A 20,486-nucleotide genomic window follows, 5' to 3' on the forward strand; every position below is an offset into this window, starting at 1 on the left:
TGTAACAAAGCCCCTTTGCTCGACGGAAAGCCCTGAGAGCTGCAACTTTATCAGCAGCAGAAACTTCAGTAGTTAGCTTATCATCTCCCTTCGGCACAAAAGGTCCAGCACTAGTGCGCAAGGGTCCTCGGGCTCCCCCAGTCGGCTCAAAGCGATGCCCCTCCTTGCGATTCTGTTCCAGTACTTCCTCCTGCAAACAAGCTAATTCCACGGCAGTATCCAAATCGGTTGGGCGATGTAAAACAACAGCAAATCTCACTTCCGCCTTCAACCCATCCATGAATTGAGTAACAAAGAAAACAGAATTCCACGAGGGATGATGCGCATGTAACCCATGCATCAACTCGTTGAACTTTTCTGCATATGCCCACACAATTCCAGTTTGCCTTAACCTATTGAACTGTTGAATCAAACTTTGGAACTCCTCTCTACCAAATTTCCCACACAACCAAGAAGCGAATTCCTCCCAACTCCCACTAACTTCATGAGCTCGGGTCGACTGCAACCAAGTCAATGCAGTACCCGAAAACTGGAGTATCGCCACACCAATCCAGTGATCAGAGGGAGTTCCACACAACCCAAAATAAGTCTCACACTTCAGTTTCCAGGCCTTAGGATTTTCCCCTGCAAACTCTGGGCACTCTACTCTAGATGTAGAAATTTGACCCCCAAAACTGAACCCACGGCATCCCCCACTCGACTCAGGAACTGAATGGAAAGGGGAAGTAGAGTTATACGCACCCTTGACCGAGGGAGTTCGTGGGGAGTTTTTTCCCCACACAGCCTTCCCCCGGTGATTCGAAGCCTCGTGGTGGCAAAATTGCCCAGGCGCTCCTTCGCCGAATGCCGACGTGGAAGGTCGGTCCTCCACTGTCCTCTCCGGCAGCCGCTTTGCCCCAGGCGGCGTCGGAAGTAGTGGAGCCATTTCCTCCGGCTTGACGGGATCCGGCTTGACGGACTCCGACTTGACTTGATTTGGAGACGACGCGGGCTGCTTCACCATCTTCTCGAGCTGAGCGCGGATGTCGCCCACCTCGTCCCGCAATTCCGCCACCGCCTTCTCAACCGTCGGCTTCCATCCCGCTAGCTCCACGACCATCGGCTTGATTTCCTCGATGGATCCCACCGAAATCCTGATAGCCTCGTTCTGCTTCTGAATGGAAGTCATCGCAGTCATCAGCTCGCCGAGTTGCTGCTCCATCTCGTTCGCCTTGAGTTACGCTCGCGAATGATACCGTGGCTTCTCTAGATAATCCAGATTCGACTGCTCTGATACCAAATTTGTTATGAACTCTTCCTGGGATTTCTGTCGAACAGTTGGTGAGCAAGAGCGAGAGAGGGAGACAGGAAGAATAGAAGAGTTCAGGACAGAAAGAACAGAGGATTAGGAGGAGGAGGATGGGATTTGAATTATAGAGAGGTTTCAGTACAATGTTTTTCCATAACGATTCCCATAAGGCTAGGCCTTTATATACACAGGCTAGCCACTCTCTTACGCAACCCAGTCTGGCCCAATTATACGAGTGTTGGGCCGTCGCTGTCTTGAGCTCTTCGGCCTGGTCTTGACAGGGTTGATAACATCAAGTCTCTAAAGATACTCCCTCCGTTTCAAAACGTTGATTCATAGAGCTCAAAATTATTTGTCCTAAAATAAGTTGAGTTCTCACTTCTTACGGTTTTAATTACTTATGCTCAAGACACAAATAAAGAAGTTTTATTTCTTTGATACTCCTTATCTACCCACATATCAATACTAATTTCCTACTCGGTTTAAACGAAACACATGTAATATCACTTAGCTTTTTCATGAATGGACAATTTTTATGGTGTTCTATAGTATAGTCAATCGACTTTTCATCAAATTGTCATTATATATCGCGTGCCACTGGTAGTAGAATACTACTGAGCTTTTGAATTTTTTTTCACGTCTTATTAAATGATGTATCAGATTTTTTTTGCATGTTTTGACAAAAAAAATTTTGCAAAGGTTATTTCTGACCAATATCAGTGAGTTTCTTTTTTTACCTAACTGTTTAAAACTATGCATCAAATCTAGAGTGTTCTATTCAGTTCTGCTACCTTTATCACATCACTTGCACTGTTGCAGCATCAATTCAATGAAAAATAGTCATAAAAACAAAAGCGCATTGCTTTTTGCTTAATGGTTTTCAGACAAATGGATAATTAAGCTGATAGCGAGACATAACAAGCTCTGTTCTAGCTAGAAACCGTGCAACCATATCAGCTGAATTTGTTAGACATTTGATATTTCAGTTACCATGTCCCATCCAAAGCAATGCAAATGGAGACACTATATAAGTAGAGAGGAGATGAATAGCAAGTGCTCATCATCTCATAGTTAGTAAGCTTAGCAAGCATAGCTAGCAATATTGGCAATGGCTTCCAAGTCATTGTTTCTGCTTGGTGCGGTTTTAGCCTCACTCCTACTCGTTGCACAAGACGTCTCTGCTGCGAGAGAACTCGCAGAAGCAAATGGTTTGCATCTTTTCTCTGACTCATGTATGCATCAAAATGAAGTAGAGACATCTGTATATACCATTATGTACTTAATTATTTGGTTTCCCTGAAAAGTAGCATCCATAGTTTAACCTAAAAAACTAATTCAACTTGGAAGAAAACATAGATTGCTATTATATATTGATATACTTATGTAGAGAGAGCATGTTAGTAGATGAATAACACTACTTTCTTATATGCAGAAGCTAAAGGGAAGAACATGAAACAAGAAGTAGCTTATGGCCCTCAAGATGAGAAGCTAGCACATCATGCTGACGGATATGGACATGGGGGAGGCTATGGTGGTGGCTATGGATCTGGATATGGGGGAGGAAATGGTGGTGGGTATGGCGGTGGATATGGCGGCTATGGAGGTGGATATGGTGGAGGATATGGTGGTGGTGGTGGTGGTGGAGGAGGAGGAGGATATGGTGGATATGGTGGATACGGAGGATACGGTGGTGGCGGATACGGAGGATACAACAAAGGATACGGTGGTGGCGGTGGTGGTGGATACAGTAAAGGCTTTGGAGGAGGATATGGCGGTGGTGGCTATCCTGGTGGTGGATACTACGGTGGTGGTGGTGGTGGCGGATGGCACTAAGAAGCAAGACTACATCCAGAGAATACTATTTATGAGAAGAAAATAAGACTTATTTCTTTCTTATGTTTCTATTAAAACATGTCATTATTTAAAAAATGAGCTCGATTTTATATGGTTTTATCTAGATGTTTGTTGTGGTGAATTAAACAAATTTCTTCTTATACCTTGTATGATCAAATATTAATGAATGGCCCATTTTATTTCACTAGTATATATTGACAGATCATGTGAGATAAAATAATTACCATGAACATTGCCGTTGCTTGGGTTATATATAGAAAGACATAGACCCATTGTATAACATATTTCTTGGGTAAATCCTTATAGTGGAAGCATTTACCTTTCTATCCCCAGCTCCACTAGATCTAGAGTGAGGTGAAAAAAATAATGCACCCTAGAAACTCCTCAACTCTAATGGAAACTAGAGAACACCTCTAGTACAAGGAAAAATATACCTGGTCTCCCACGACAAATTAGAGCTTTTTCGATTATCGACATTCAACAAGATAACTTGTCATTGAATCTATGCCTTCAAGAAATGTTGAAACAACTCCACTCTCAATACTCGAGCTACTTCAACAAGCTACCGCACCAATTGTTTGATTGAATACTAATTACCATGAACACCGTCGTTGCTTGGGTGTATATGTGGAAAGGCAGAAACCCAATGTACAACATATTTCCTGGGTAAATCCTTCTAGTTGAAGCATTTACCTTTCTATCCCCACATTTGAGATCACCAGATAAGAAGTGAGATGAAAAAAAAAAAACAATGCACCCTAGAAACTCCTCAACTCAAATGGAAACTAGAAAAGGCCTTGTAGTACAAGCAAAAACATATATAACTAGTCTGCATGAAAAATTAGAGCTTTTTTCGACATTCAACAAGATAGCACACCATGCATTCAAGACAATGTTGCGACAACTTTCAACACTCAAGCTACCTCATAAATTTTTGATTTGATTGGTCCTAGTTCGATCTCAAAAAGCAGATTACTAGCTTGCGAACTTTTGCAGCAACTTTAGACCCATAACATAATTCCCTTCACATGTTTACGTAGATATGGGAACATCAGATTGTACGTAATTTCTCTTTCTTTAGTATATATGTATTTTCTGCTTATGGAAATCCACTTCTAATATGCCTTTTTAGAATCTTCAACTTAAAATAGAACCTACTTTACATTAATAGCTCAAATCTCCAAAATTTTCTGCTTGTGGCCTTGAAACTTTCGACTTAAATCATAGTAGTTCATGTTCAAATTAAAGTTAAAACTCTCACATAAAACTAAAAAACTTTATGACCATAATCTTTAACTTTTTTCTTGTAACTTTACACTTTCAACTCGATTCTCATGACCTTAGAATTTTGACTCAAATCATTATTTCTAAATAACAAACTTTCACCAGAAATCTTAAAACTTTCTGGTCAGAATTTTTACCTTCTAAATCAAAACTGCGCGATTTTCCACCTGTAATTGGTGGGACGGTCTTAGATCTAGCACCCCTGCTAATGGGTAACCAGATGTTGTGATTCGTTAGGAAGATTAGTCGCCACTACCAATGAGGATCGGAGATTAGGAGGAAGATGGGGAAGTGAGGGGAAGAGCCATCGATCGGTAGCTGTAAATCAATACTGACGTGATTTTCCACCTGTAATTGGTGGGACAAAGATCCACTCGCTCCTGCTAATGAGGACCAGAGATCGGAAGATGGCAAAGTGAGGGGGAAGAGCGAATGGTATCAGAGCTCAGAACTTATCAAGATCAAGTGGTAGGCTCATGCTGTCAGAAATGTCGTTGGGGGAATTGAGAAAATGGATTTGTAGTTTGTGAATCATTAGTGCTCTAACTTTGTAAGCTCCTCAGGACAAAAAAATTGTTGTTTAAGACAAGATATAGTCAACTTTGTAAAACTATGACCATCAATAATTTCGTTAAAACTAAAACAAATGATATACATAGATTTGTCTCGAAAAGGATTATCATAATATAAAAACAAGTTAGATGTTATAAACTTATTATAAAATTAGTTGTCAGAATTTTAAAAGATTATCAAATCTTATTTTAAACGATAAATATTTTTGACCGGAGGAGTACTATAGTGGTGTCTCAAGTCCACACAGTGACATCCATAGTTTGCGAAATTTACTCTCACTAGTATTAATAAGAAACCAAACTTGAGTATTGATGCCGTTGTACTGATTGTTCTATGGGAAAATATGAGGTGGAAATGAACTACATATGTATGTATATGTATGTATGTAGTGAAAACCTGGAAACTCTCGTTGGATAAAAAAATAGACGTTCAAGATTTGTCTACGTCATCACGAGTAAAAATTTTACTCGTAGATTTACTCATTTTTAAAATTTTACTAGGAGTAAATTTTTTTACTTATGGTGATGTGGGTAAATCTCAAACGTCTATTTTTCGATCTATTGGTAATTTTCATGTTTGCATTACATATGTGATTTTTGCACTACATTTTATTTCGCCTATTCTTTTTATAAGAACCAAAGCTGAGCACCGCAGTAAGTATTGTGCGTAGCTCAATCAGCACTGCTTATAATTATTAAACGAAAATTCACACTAAATAAAAATCTTTTAAAGAAAGGGCGAGCAATTAATTAATATCTCACACACCATCTGCTCATTAATTATACCTACTTTGTTAGTTGAGCTTAACAAACAGTCTGCACCCTAGCACAGCTAATTACACTGACAATAACACATACTAAGCTCAACCTGCATGCTATAATAGTCCTAGCAATCTGCCAATCTATCCAACCTGACCAACTGTATGTACTCTCAACTGTACCGTATCCAAACATGCCCGTGTTCCTGAATGTATTTAATTGCTCGCCCTGCTATATATAAGGCACTATTACAAGATTGTCATGGCATCCAAAGCTCAGTAAGCCATATACACTAGTACACATCCTTCCATCTGTGACGGCCCATAACAAGACTGGAATTTGCGGGCTGTCACAAGGAAGTAATCTCAATCGGGCCAAAGTTTCGCCCGATTGAGATATGGTCGCACAGCCATGGTATATCGGCATAAAACTAAAGCCCGTCACGGATGACACTTATCTGTGACCGGCTATAGTTGAGACCCAATTGAGATGAGGGTTCCATATCTCAATCGGGCCCTAAAAGAAGACCGTCACAGATGAGGGTCATCTGTGACGGGCTCCAACTAGAGGCCCGATTGAGATAAGTTTATTGCCCGTCACAGATGACACTCTTTTTTGACGGTCTTTTATTAAGGCCCGATAGAGATTACTTGTATGCCCGTCACGGTTGATTGTTTTAGGGCCGTTACAGATATTTGTTGCACAGTATAAATACCCCCCACCACCTAGTGTAACTGTATCCCACTGTTCACTATTATGGTGGGAGGCTGTAGGGGCGATTTTTTGTCCTTTTTCCAAGGAAAACAGAAATTAAATTCCCAAAAGTAATCAAAATGGATCAATCAAGTGAGTAATATAAATCATTAATTGAGCAATTTCATCACGTCTTACTTTTGCAATACTGATCTTATAATATGTGCCTCTAATTTGTTTTTTTTAGCAATTGATCGAAGTTGGATGTATGCCAAAAATTTGAAACGTTATTCTACGGAGTACCGAAAGGGCGTAATAAATTTTATGAACGCCGCGGAGGAGGATCGGATAAGAAGAAGCAGTGATTACATGTGTTGTCCATGTGCAGATTGCAAGAACGAGAATATGTTTGATAGCGGAGAGGACGTACACGGTCATCTGATACAACGAGGATTCATGGAGGGCTATACATGTTGGGTGAAGCATGGAGAGCAAGAATCAGAAAGTGGAGCAGCAGCAAACAGAAGTGGTGCGCATAATCAGGAAGATGAAAATGAGCATGACATGTTTATACCTTCTCCATTGGGCGGTGAAATGGTTGATGTGGATCACGATCTACTGCAAGACATGTTACGTGACATTGAGGACCCAGCCCAGAATGAGAGAGATGGAATGAAATTCAGCAGGTTGGTAAGTGATTCCGAGACGCCTTTGTACGCTGGATGCAAAGCAAAACACACTAAGTTGTCAGTTACCTTGGACCTAATGAAGCTGAAGGCAAGTAGTGGATGGACAGACAAGAGTTTCATAGATCTTTTAGGAATTTTGAAGGCTATGCTTCCTGTTGAGAACACATTACCCGAGACGACATATGAAGCAAAGCAGGTTCTGTGTCCACTAGGGTTAGAGGTCCGTAGAATTCACGCTTGTCCCAACGACTGCATATTGTACCATAAGCAATATGCGGACTTGGATACTTGTCCTGTCTGCAAGGCTTCTCGATACAAGCGAAAGAAAAGTGCTGACGAAGGAAATAAGTCAAAGAGGGGTGGTCCGGCAAAGGTTGTGTGGTATCTACATATCATTGATCATTTCAAGAGAATCTTTGCCAACCCGAACGAAGCGAAGTTAGTACGTTGGCACGCCACGGAAAGAAGGAATGATGGTATGCTTAGACACCCAGCGGATTCGATTGAATGGAGGAATATAGATCGAAAACACAGAGACTTTGCTGCCGACTCTAGAAACATGAGGATATGTCTTTGTACGGATGGCATGAATCCTTTCAGTGACATGAGTAGTACTCACAGCACTTGGCCAGTTCTTATTGCGAACTATAACCTCCTGCCATGGTTATGCTTTAAACGGAAATATATTATGTTGTGCTTGTTAATCCAAGGTCCAAGGCAACCCGACAATGATATCGATGTATTCCTGGAGCCTGTTATCGACGATCTGGAGATTCTTTGGAAAGAAGGTGTGGAAACTTAGGATGCATATGGTCAGGAGAACTTCAAGCTAAGAGTTCTATTGTTCTGCACCATTAATGACTACCCTGCACTCGGTAATCTTTCTGGACAAACTATAAAACGAAAGAAGGCATGCTCCGATTGCAAGGAACATACACGAAGCCTGTGGCTGAAGAAATCACGAAAGATGGTATACATGGTCACCGGAGGTGGCTCCCGCTACGTCACACATTTAGAAGAAAGAAGAAAATTTTTAATGGTAAGAGAGAACTTCAGCCTGCTCCCAAAGATTTGTCCGGAGATGAGGTCCACAATATGGTCAAGGATATAAGCAATGAGTTTGGGAAGAAAAGAAAACGTAACAAGACAAAGGAGAAGGGTATGTGGAAGAAAAAATCCATATTTTGGCGGCTACCTTACTGGAAAGATCTTGATGTCCGTCATTGCATTGATCTCATGCATGTAGAAAAGAATGTGTGAGAGTTTGGTTGGCCTGATGTTGAATATTCCCGGGAAGACAAAGGACGGGTTGAACGCGCGCCTTGATCTACAGGACATGAATATTCGCAGCGAACTCCAGCCCATACGAGATGCAGAGACAGGTAAAGTGTACCTCCCTCCAGCCTGCCACACACTGTCGAAGGATGAGAAGATCACAATGTTATCATGCTTGAAGGATATTAAAGTTCCATCGGGCTATTCAGCGAGGATAAGTAAGTATGTTAAATTGGACGATCTAAAACTTGTTGGAATGAAGTCTCGCGATTGCCACGTGCTAATCACACAAATCTTGCCAGTTGCTATCAGAGGCATTCTACCACCGAAAGTGCGTCACACGATCCAACGTCTGTGCGCCTTCTTCAATGCAATTGGACATAAGGTTATAGATCCAGAAGATCTAGATGGGCTGCAGACCGATATTGTGAATACCCTCTGTCACCTGGAGATGTTTTTCCCACTGTCTTTCTTTGATATAATGGTTCATCTCCCTGTTCATCTGGTGAAGCAAACAAAACTATGTGGCCCAGCTTTTCTAAGGGAAATGTGGCCGTTTGAAAGGTACATGGGAGTTCTGAAGTCGTACGTTCGTAACAGAGCTAAACCCGAGGGGAGCATCATTGAAGGTTACACGACCGAGGAGGCTATTGAGTTCTGTGTCAATTACATGTCCGATGCCGATCCTATCGGAGTTCCAGCGTCTCGTCACGAGGGAAGGTTGTCAGGTGTTGGCACAATCGGAAGGAAAAGAATTAGGCCCGATCAAGCGTCGTACGCGCAGGCTCATTACGCTGTGCTCCAACATATGGCAGAAGTTGGCCCATACTTTGAGGAGCACTTAGCGAAAATCCGAGATGAGAACTTGGGGCGATCTGATGCATGGATTAACAGAGAACATAATTCTCGGTTCAACGAATGGTTCAAGAATCGTGTGACAATGTCCACGGATGTCCCAAATGAGACAGTACAGTTGTTGAGGATGGGACCGTCTTGGACCATAGACACATGGCAAGGATACGATATAAATGGATACACATTTTACACCGTCAAACAAGATGACAAAAGCACAGTGCAAAACAGCGGCGTCCGTATAGATGCATTTCAGGATCAAGTTGGGTCAAACACATACTACGGCCGCATTGAGGAGATCTGGGAGCTAAACTACGTCAAGTCCAAGGTTCCTTTGTTCCGCTGCTGTTGGGTGAATCTACGCACTGGTGTCAAAGCCGACAAGGAAGGTTTCACTTTAGTAGATCTATCTAAGGTGGGATACGCCGATGAACCATTTGTACTTGCGAAACAGGTCGAGCAGATATTCTACATAAAAGACCCTTCAAACAAGAAGATGCACATCATGAGGGATGGAAAGCGCCGAATTGTAGGAGTTGACAACGTCGTCGATGAAGAAGAATACAACCATAATCTTCATGTAAGACCTCACATTGACCTTGACGATGATCCCCAAGAGCCTGTGGCATATGCTCGTTCAGATCATACCAAAGGCATAACCTTGTGACTGATGCATTTGTACTTATCTATTGTAATGAATGAAGTATTTTGTTTTATTGCAAAGACTTGATATGTGTAGTCATTAATATGGCTAATTTTGTTTTATTACAAATGACCAAAATAAAAGTTGTAGATCGTGATGAGAGGATCAACTTTGTTGTTGACCATATTTCAATTTGAAATCATTTAGTATTTACAAATGTTGTTAATTAGATTTGTCATATTGTCGAAATCAATTTCAAGCTGTTGGGAAAAAAATTATATAGAATAATGACCAAAATAAAAATATTAGATCTTGAAAGGCTCTACAACTTTGTTGTTGACCATATTTCCATTTGAAATCTTTTACTATCCGAAAATGTATTATGACTAATAAAATGAATTATTACACAGCTGCTATATATTTTGCACTCACAACAAATGAAAGATGGAAAATGAGTCATCGGTGACGGGCCTTAGTTTACGGCCGATAGAGATTAATCTATCTCAATCGGGCTTTGCCGTAGGGCCCGTCACAGATGACTCATCGGTGACGGGCTCCATACTAATGCCCGATTGAGATGACATTCAGGCCCGTCACGGATGACTCATCTGTGACGGGCCCTAAGATAATGCCCGATAGAGATAGATTAATCTCTATCGGGCTTGAACTAATTCCCGTCACCGATGACTATTTTTCCATTTCCCAGATAAGTCTTTATATTTGTGAGTACAAAATATATAGCTGCTGTATAATAATTCATTTTATTAGTCATAACACATTTTCGGATAGTAAATGATTTCAAATCAAAATATGGTCAACAACAAAATTGATCCTCTCATCAAGATCTACAACTTTTATTTTGGTCATTTATCTATATAACTTTGTTTCTAACAGCTTGAAATTGATTTTGACAATATGACAAATATAAGCATCATTTGTAAATACTAAATGATTTCAAATGGAAATATGGACAACAACAAAGTTGATCCTCTCATCAAGATCTACAACTTTTATTTTGGTTACTTCTTCATCCGACAAAGTGATAGTATTATTATTCACAAAAATCACATTTCTCTCATCTGGTTTATAAATATCAACACAGATATGTCAATTTTGTAAACATTGGTACTATCACTTTGTCGGATGAAGAAATGACCAAAATAAAAGTTGTAGATCTTGATTAGCTGTACAAGTTAGCTGTTTATGGCTTTCCCATTTAAAGTCATGTAATATTTACAAATGCTGTTTACATTTTGTCATATTGTCAAAATCAATTTCAAGCTGTTAGAAACAAAGTTATATAGATAAATGACCAAAATAAAAGTTGTAGATCTTGATGAAAGGATCAATTTTGTTGTTGACCATATTTCGATTTGAAATCATTTACTATCCAAAAATGTGTTATGACTAATAAAATGAATTATTATACAGCAGCTATATATTTTGTACTCACAAATATAAAGACTTATCTAGGAAATGGAAAAATAGTCATCGGTGACGGGCCTTAGTTCAAGCCCGATAGAGATTAATCTATCTCTATCGAGCATTATCTTAGGGCCCGTCACAGATGAGTCATCCGTGACGGGCCTGAATGTCATCTCAATCGGGCATTAGTATGGAGCCCGTCACCGATGAGTCATCTGTGACGGGCTCTACGGCAAAGTTCGATTGAGATGACTCATCACTCTAATATAACTAGGGTTTCTCAGATCGGATCGAAAATTTTTCTAAGTCCCGCTACAGTTTCCCACCTCCTTAGAACCCTAGCGCCGCCGCCAACTCCTCCTTCGCCGCCGTCGTCCTCCCTCGCCGCCACCGCCACCGAGACCGCCACTACCGCCACTGAGCCCGTCGCCACCGCTGCCGAGCCTGCCGCCTCCACCGAGCCCGCCGCCACCGCCACCGAGCCTGCCGCTGCAGCCACCGAGCCTCTACACCGACCGGCGTTGGCCTTCCTCGTCATCGCCGCCTGCCTCTTCACCGACACAAACAGCAGCCCCCACCGAGGCCGGCGACGTCCTTCCTCATCGACGTCGCCTACTCCTCACCGACGCCCGACGCCACCCGCCCGACGCCGACCTCCCCGACCGGCGTCTACACCGACCGGCGCCGCCGCCGTTAACTCCTCCTTCGCCGAGCCCGCCGCTTGCACCGAGCCCGCCGCCGCCTCCACCGACTGGCAACGCCCTCCACCGAGCCCGCCGCCACCACCACCGAGCCCCCCCCGGCCGACCTTATGTGAGTCCTCCATCGCGCCTCCCTCTGCTACCTGCATGTGGTTGATAATGAAAATGTGGATGTTGGGATGAAATGTGGATGTTGGGATGAATTTAGTGATAGATGATTTTAGTGATTGATGACTTGATGATGAATAGATGGAATGTGGTGTATTAATGAATTTAGTGATAGATGATTTTAGTGATAGATGATTTTAGGGATTGATGATATATGGTAAACAAATGATTTTTTTGATTGATGACATGATGATGAATAGATGGAATGTGGTGCATTAATCAATTTAGTGATAGATGCATGATATGTGGATGAATAGATGGTATGAGGTGAATTTATGATTTTAGGATTTGATGATATGTTTAATTTATTTATATGCGCCATTCAATTCATTCTATCATTGTGATATGCGCAATTTAGTTTATTTATATGTTTCATTTATTTTTATGAGTGACATTCAATTCATTGTAATGGATTGTAGCACTCAAATGTGTTTTTTTTGTTTTTTTGGAAAAAAATAGACAATGTCTCAGCAAGGCGAACCAATGTCGACGACAACTAGTGGGTCCTCAAGGGCACGTACTCCTAGGACAGGGAACAAAATTCCTAAGGAACGGTTCCGCATAACAGCGGTGGACGCCGTAGGGTTGCCGACATCTCCAAGGAAAATATTGAGCCGATTTAGGTCTATCTACGGGGTCATAGGGAGGCAGAAATTCAGTATTCTGCAAGACGACTTCAAGCTCGTGCCGGCCGCAGAGAAGGACATTGCTTGGCTAACGTTCAATGAGAGCTTTGATTATCCTGCGGAGCATGAGGACCGTCTCAAGCGGGCTGCTTTCAAGGTTATGGGCACTGCTTGGAAGAACTTCAAGACGAAGCTAGTCGGCGAGTTCGTCTACAACCCGGCAAATCCAGATCCAAGAGAGAAATTTCCTTGGATCACGGAACAGGTCTGGTCGGAATTCCATGCGAAGAAGTCGAACCCCGAGTCCAGAGCTAGAAGCGAGGCATATCGCTTGCTCCAGACCAGGAACCAGCATCTGCACCGGCTTGGTACCGCCGGATATGCCGGTAAGGAAGAGGAATGGCAGCGCGAGGATGAAGAAGCGGAGGAATCGTGCACACCGCTCGTGTTTGGTGATATCCCACACCCTCGGGCTAGGAACTGGGCCAGGGCTAGGTACCAGAAAAATGATGATGGCACAATCTTCATGCCAAATGCAGAAGATCAACGAGTATACGAAGCTATAGTAAGTGTCTAATCAAACTAGATGTTTGCATTGTTTCCCATCGTGCAGTTTATTTGACCCCACTAAATTGTAATGCAGAATGAGTTGGTTGCCGAGCAACAAGCCTCGCAAGAGGCCTGCTCTCAAAGACGCGAGGACGACCTCCTCACGAAAGCGTTGGGCAACAAGGAACACCGTGGACGGACACGGGGCGTTGGGTCTTTTGTTCCCTGGAAGTATGGATTTCTAGACTACGCGTGGCAGTACAAGAAGCGGACTTCCAACAAGGTGGAGAAAGATGCACGCCTTGAAGCCAAGATCCGGGAGTCGATACGAGCTGAGCTGACATCTGAATTCAACGAAAAGCTCGAGTCAATGAGGGCCAAGATTAGGCAAGAGATCCGAGAAGAGCAACAGATCTCCCAGGCCGCTGCTGCTGCTGTGCACAAAGAGTTAGGAAGTCCCACCGAAAAACGCAGCAGTTGCGCATCAACTGAGTTGGCAGAAAATCCAACATCGGTCGACAGCGCCGTCGACCACATAACGGTAACCGTGAACTTACTCAATACATGAAAGACGTAACGAATCCATATGATATATAATATTCTAAAAAAATTGATTAATCTATCGCAGGAACCAACGAGCTGCACCCTCACAGTTAGGGTGATGCCGACCTTCACTATTCCAGCAGCCGAGGGACTTGCGTACAAGCCAACCCCAGAGACAAGAGTGCATGGAGCGCAACTCAGGGTCGACTGTGCAAAAGTTCAAGTCGACTCGGTGAAGCCCGTATACGAGCTGTTCCCTCTGAAGTATCCACCGAACGACGAGGTCCTCTCACTAGGAAATGCCCGTGGTACCTTCATCCAATGGCCCAAGGACCTCATTGAGATCAGGGTTACAGCGAGGCCAACCACTGCACCAGGCGGTCGTCCACCAAAGAGACCCGCCTCTGCTCCTTCAGCCCCTCCTGCTCAAGATCGTCATGCACAATCTTACGATGTGCAGTTGCAGTACGACACGGATTTTGGGGAGGACCGAACGGAGGCCGACAGCAAGGCGATTCATGAACCCCCACCGATGAAGAAGAGCAGGAAGGCACACTCTTCCCCTCAGAGAATTACTCTCGATAAACCCGAAGCAAAGGGGAGAGGAAGAGGAGGAAAGGTGCGGGCCTCGCTTCTAGCTCCAAGAAAGCTAGATCTGGGCAAGGGCCAGAAAGAGACTAAGGGCAAAGAGGTCAAGAAGAAATACGTCGCTCCACAGGAGTTCCAATTAGGCATGCCATTGGTTGGAGATGACGTGCTTGCCGCAATGGGCACCGCTTGCAAGGACCTTCACTTATACTACATGGAGAAATCTAACGCCAGGAAGCCAAGTAAAGCTACCGATATCCTTGGACAGCACGATGGAAAGCCATTCCTTGGTCCAACAAATTATATCGTGGTCGACTTCAAGGATCTTTTCGACCTCTACAGGCTTCGAGCGGTGGACACAAGCCTCCTTAAGTGCTACTCCTTGTAAGTATTGTCGCCCAACTCATTCTGGTAATAACAATCGGTTTAACTTGCTTACAAGATCGTTGATCCTGTGTGTAGGTTAAGTTGGCAATGGTGTCAGAAGCATGCACCGGAAGTTGCCTTCCTTGATCCACAAGTGGTCACTGTCACAAATCTCCAAAATGACCGTCAAGGAATGGTCAACTACATCTACGACACCTTGTGGTCCCGCCGAGATAAGAAGTACATTATGTGTGCTTATAATCAATAGTAAGTGTGTTAACTAAATATACACAACAGCATGACACATTCCTTGAGTACTTAATTAACTTTCACTATATTAATGCCGCAGTGCCCATTGGATCCTTCTGGTCATAACACCTAAATGGAGTACATGTCATTACCTAAACTTCAGAATTGATAAGAACGCATATGATTGGACCCCAATTCAACTAGCGATAGATGAAGCATGGGCCCAATACGTGCAAAGAAGAGGCCTCAGGAAGACAGGACATGACACCCTCATCCACAAAAAAGACTTCCCGGTGAAGCAACAAATAGGTGACCAGTGCGGATTCCATGTGTGCCACAACATGCGACTTCTGTATAGAGAAAAGGTGAGACTTTGGCTGAGTTTGAGGTCGGTGGTCTCAATTGTGATAGACTAACTACATTTTAGTACTTATATATGATCGATCAACTAATCTGGAATTATGACAATGTAGAGCACAATAACCAAGTCTCTGACTACCAGCTTTGAGGAGGTTCACGAGGAGATAGCCAGCTTCATCCTCCGTGAAATAATTAACCCCAAAGGAATGTTTAGGCTTAAACTAAAATGATGAACAATGTTGAACTTCTATGTTTAGGCAATGATGAACACTTATTATGCAACTGTGGTGATGTAACTGTGATGCTTATATTTATGTATATATTTCATATGTTTATGTTAAGACTTGCTAAATAAATATTTGATCCAATTAACTCGGTTTTGCAGGTGAAATATGATAAATATTTGAATGGATGTGAAATATGTGAATGGATGTGAAATATGAGATGGCTGTGAATGTGTGGTTGTGTGAAATATGTTGATGTGTGTGTATGTGAATGCATATGTATGAATGGGTGATGCTGGGGAGCTGGGATATTGGATATCTGTGTTTGTTTCTGTCATTTTTGTAGCAGGCATGGCTAGCAAAGGCCTGAGGCTAGCCAAAAAATAAAATTTATTTCTTTTGTGGATTATAGTCATCTGTGACGGGCCATAACTAAATGCCCGATTGAGATGAGATCATCTGTGACGGGCTCTAGCTTAGGCCCGATTGAGGTCACTAGTCATCTGTGACGGGCTCTAGTTTAGACCCGATTAAGGTCAGCAGTCATCTGTGACGGGCTCTAGTTTAGGCCCGATTGAGGTCATCAGTCATCTATGACGGGCTATAGTTTAGGCCCGATTGAGATGAGTATCATCTGTGACGGGCTCTAGTTTAGGCCCGATAAAGGTTAGTAGTCATCTGTGATGGGCGCTAGTTGTGGCCCGATAGAGATAGGTCATCTGTGACGGGCTGTAGTTTAACTGGTCGTCTGGGTCAAAGCTATCGGTGACGGGCTTTACTTAGGGCCCGATTGAGATATATTCATTCGTGACGGCCGTTTGCCCGATTGAGATAACTCTTCACATCAGTGACTTCTAGCCTGTGACGGACGCTGTGCCCGATTGAGATGGGGCTTACCGCCCGATTGAGATGAGGGTATCCGTTCTAGTTTATTCAGATATCAGATATATATATATATGTATATATATATATATATGTATATATATATATATATATGGCTGTCAAGCTTCTGCTTGCTGTTGTCCTGGTCTCCCTGCTTCTTGTCTCTCAGGATGCAGCTGCTGCCAGAGATCAGTTTATCAATGACAATGGTTTGTTCTCTCTCTCTCTCTCTCTCTCTCTCGCCATACATCCATCGATATGTCACCTGCTTTCTGTGCTAATTAACAGGCAATCCCTAGCTTGTATATCGTTTTGATCGCACATACAAATATAGGTCAAAATGTGTGTCATTATTTGGCCAACATCTTGTGCTGATCTTCGACCAAAGTAAATAATGTTTGCCATTTTTTAGTCCTCGAGGTGTGATTTCGGCCATATTTTTTATTAGAATAATATTACAAAATCAATTAAGCTTACGAGATTACAAAATTACTTTTCATGACTAATCTACGTTCCGTTTTTATGCCTGAAGCTAAGTATTCTAAAATTTATTTGTAGTCAAAGTTTCAAAAGTTTGTTCAGCTCTTGTAAAAAAAGTGTCATATATTTATGAATAGAGGGAGTATAAGTTAAAATTATGGCTCCATATACAGGGGTATGACCCAATTTTTAACTTAAATATTTGTATGATTGTAATTTCTATGGATAAGTGGGTGAATTCAATGATAGAAGTTGACAAATGGGCTAGGCACTACACGGTCTTAAAAAAACTTGATTGCTAAAACTTGCTTGATTAATTACTTGCAGAGGTCCAGTTAAAGAACATGAAGTATGAAAATGGGGCTGGCTTCACGGATGAGAAATTGGGATATGGCGGCGGTGGTTATGGTGGTGGGTACGGTGGTGGATTTGGTGGTGGCTATGGCGGGTATGTACCTGGTCGTGGCTGGTAACGACCTGGTACGGGGGTGGATATGGCGGTTACCCTGGCTATGGTGGTGGGTATGGTCATGGTGGAGGTGCACGGTATGCTGGCGGATATGGTGTAGGTGCTGGCTATGGTGGTGGATATGGGGGATACGGCAATAATGGTGGTGGTGGTGGAGGTGGTGGTGATGGCTGGCACTAGGAAAAACAAATGTGATTTGTCTTCGCATAGCATACCATACATACATGGTAGTCATTAATGAGAAGAACTAGATATGTTTTATCACTTTCATGTATTAAAATGTTGTATATCCTCATGTTGCTACAACAGAAGAATCATTTCAGATCTTAATGTGACATATGAAAATAATTGAAGATTTCCTTAAGAAGATGTTATTTTATATCTCTTCATGCCACATTATCCAGTAAATAAGAACCGCTAGATTAAATATTGATCCAACATCAACTAATGCACAACCATTCAAATTGATATTTTGTTTCCTTAAGAAGTTTTAAAAATTATCTTACATACTCAGTTCTAATCATATCCTTGAGTTAATTTGTGTTTTGTCATCACTACCATATGATTAAAAAAATGCCATATAAACTTGTATAGGACAACTTTACTAAGTTTATCACAATACTTTTATTTTGCAAGTACCCCTTATCTTCCCTTAAAAATAACTTGTAATTTTTTTTCAATGCTTCTTAACAATTATTATCTAGTTTAGTTACTCTTGCCTACAGCTTTTCACAGGACTCAACTTTCGTTCTCTGAAACACCTAAGGTGCGGACAATTAATTTGTAATGGATCTACTGAAAATAGCCACCGTTCAAAAAACTTACATATAGACACCAGCAAACAAATCTTTTTGCATAATAAAAAGAACCTCTAAAAAGGTGAATTGGTTTTATAGCATCGAAAGTTTTTGTTTTGTTTTTGTTTCACTGAAAATTTATGGTTTATTTTAATGGCACCCAAAGTTAATTATCTCTGTTCTCTAATTTAGCATTCCATCCAACCTTCTGTTAGATTTCCTTTTCTTTAAATCCTTTTTCTTAATAAAATGAGATAATATACCAATACTACTCTATTCCTCCTCCTACCATCGTTCCCCTCCCTATGTGAGCTCAGACAATCGGCCATGCCACAGCCCTGGTGCACCTCCATTCTTGAGCCTGAAAACCAGCCACACCTCGAGTTCGCCTGGACGAGCCCGGGAACTCGTCAGCCGGTTCCGTCGAGCTTGCACACCGCACCGCCCTCGGAGCTCGCTGACTCTGCCGTCCTCAAGCTCAATGGCTCTACTGTCCTCCAGCTTGTCTGCCTGCGCCATTGAGCACGCATGCCGTGCAGCCATCGACCTCGTCCGCCGGCTCCATTTGAGTTTGCTCAGCATGCTGCCCTAGATCCCATCCGCCGACACCGTCGAGCCTTCCTACTTCATCACAATGGGTCCGCCGGCACCGTCTAGCTCGCGAGCTCGCGCTGTCCTCGAGTTGTTCTGTCACGCAGCCTTTCAGTTCATCTGGATGTGTTGCTGTCAAGTAGGGGTGGACAGGAAGCTCGTGGCTCGTTAGCTCGCTCGGCTCATGACAAGCTCGGCTCATCTCGGCTCGTTTGATTTTCCTAACGAGCCGAGCTGGCATTTTAGCTCGTTAGAGATAACGAACCAGCTCGAGCTAGCTCGCGAGCTGCTTGCGAGCCTTAACGAGCCAGCAGTCCAACAGCCAACAGCAAAGGCCCAGCAGCCCAAGACAACACCAAGGCGGCAAGGCCCAAGCCCAAGACAATAGTCAACAACCGAACAACAAAACCCTAGGCGCACCGCGCACACACGGAGCCACGTTCACGCTGCATCTCTCTCTCTCGCGGTCTTCTCTCTCGCGAATCGTCACGCCGCATCCCCTTCTGCCCTTCCGCTATTTGCTTGTTCCGCATCCATCCCCCGCCACCAGCTAGGGACGCCGCCGCCGCCGCCAGCCGCTAGGGCCACCGCCGCCGCTAGGGCCGCCGCCGCCGCTAGCTAGGGACGCCGCCGGACCTCCCCTCCTCGGCTCCTCCTCTACAAGCTACGAGCCTGCGTCTACGATGGAGCGCGCGAGCATGACGCTGGCCTCGTCGAAAGCAGCGGCGGCGAAGGCGGGAGCAGCACGATCATCTTGTTGTCTTGTTGGTTTGGATCGCGAGCCTAACGAACTAGCTCGAGCTTTCAAACGAGCCGAGCCGAGCCGGGTTTCAAGCTCGTTAGGATAACGAGCCGAGCCAATCCAACTCGTTATCCTAATGAGCTAGACCGAGCCGAGCCGGCTCGCTATCCGCCCCTACTCTCGAGCTCATTGTCCAATGCGGCGATGTGTCAATCTCACTTGGAGGTCCGTTGCCTTGTTATGTTGGGTGTGGATCCGGAAGACGGGGAGTGGAAGAAGAAGACATTGGTAGGCTGGGGAGACATGTAACAACAATATTGATAGAATGCTGAAAGAAGTAACAGACGTAACTTTGGGGTTCTATTAGAGTGAACTGCGAATTTAAGGTGCTACAAAACCAAAAATGAGAACTTTCGATACTATAGAACCAATTTTGCCCTCAAAATAGTATTAACCTAATAGAGATCTGATCTAACCGACATTGCAAAACGGTTCCACCGCTAGTAAACAGTCAGTCTGATTACTGATAATATCTCACTTTGACCGCTTGTACACCTCTAGTCTGAACACAACTTAACATGTACAACTCTTCACAAGATGTCAACTTTAATGCATTAAGAGGTGTTTGCAAAGTGCATCCAAAGCATTCCTCACACAACTTTCAAACACAAATCAGAATGCAAGGCTAAACCCTAATTTTTCTCTCTAAAAAAACATTTCGCACCTAAGCTTCAACCTCTATCTATTTAAACCCATAGGTGGATGCTCGAAATTCAATAATCCTACTTGAATTAGGAGTTCTATCCCATAGGAAACC

The 20,486-nt window shown here is 43.0% G+C and overlaps 1 protein-coding gene across 1 annotated transcript; it reads left to right on the top strand.

Moving 5' to 3' along the window:
• The first annotated feature begins 2,314 nt into the window (after positions 1 to 2,314).
• Positions 2,315 to 3,332, top strand: LOC4340879 (glycine-rich cell wall structural protein 1.0). The gene is made up of 2 exons (XM_015787292.3): positions 2,315 to 2,496; positions 2,721 to 3,332. The coding sequence occupies exons 1-2, from the start codon at positions 2,397 to 2,399 to the stop codon at positions 3,119 to 3,121; spliced, it is 501 nt and encodes a 166-aa protein (XP_015642778.1). The 5' UTR covers positions 2,315 to 2,396; the 3' UTR covers positions 3,122 to 3,332.
• The last annotated feature ends 17,154 nt before the right edge of the window (positions 3,333 to 20,486 follow it).

This window comes from Oryza sativa, chromosome 6 (genome assembly GCF_034140825.1).
Source record: "Oryza sativa Japonica Group chromosome 6, ASM3414082v1".
NCBI lineage: Eukaryota > Viridiplantae > Streptophyta > Magnoliopsida > Poales > Poaceae > Oryza > Oryza sativa.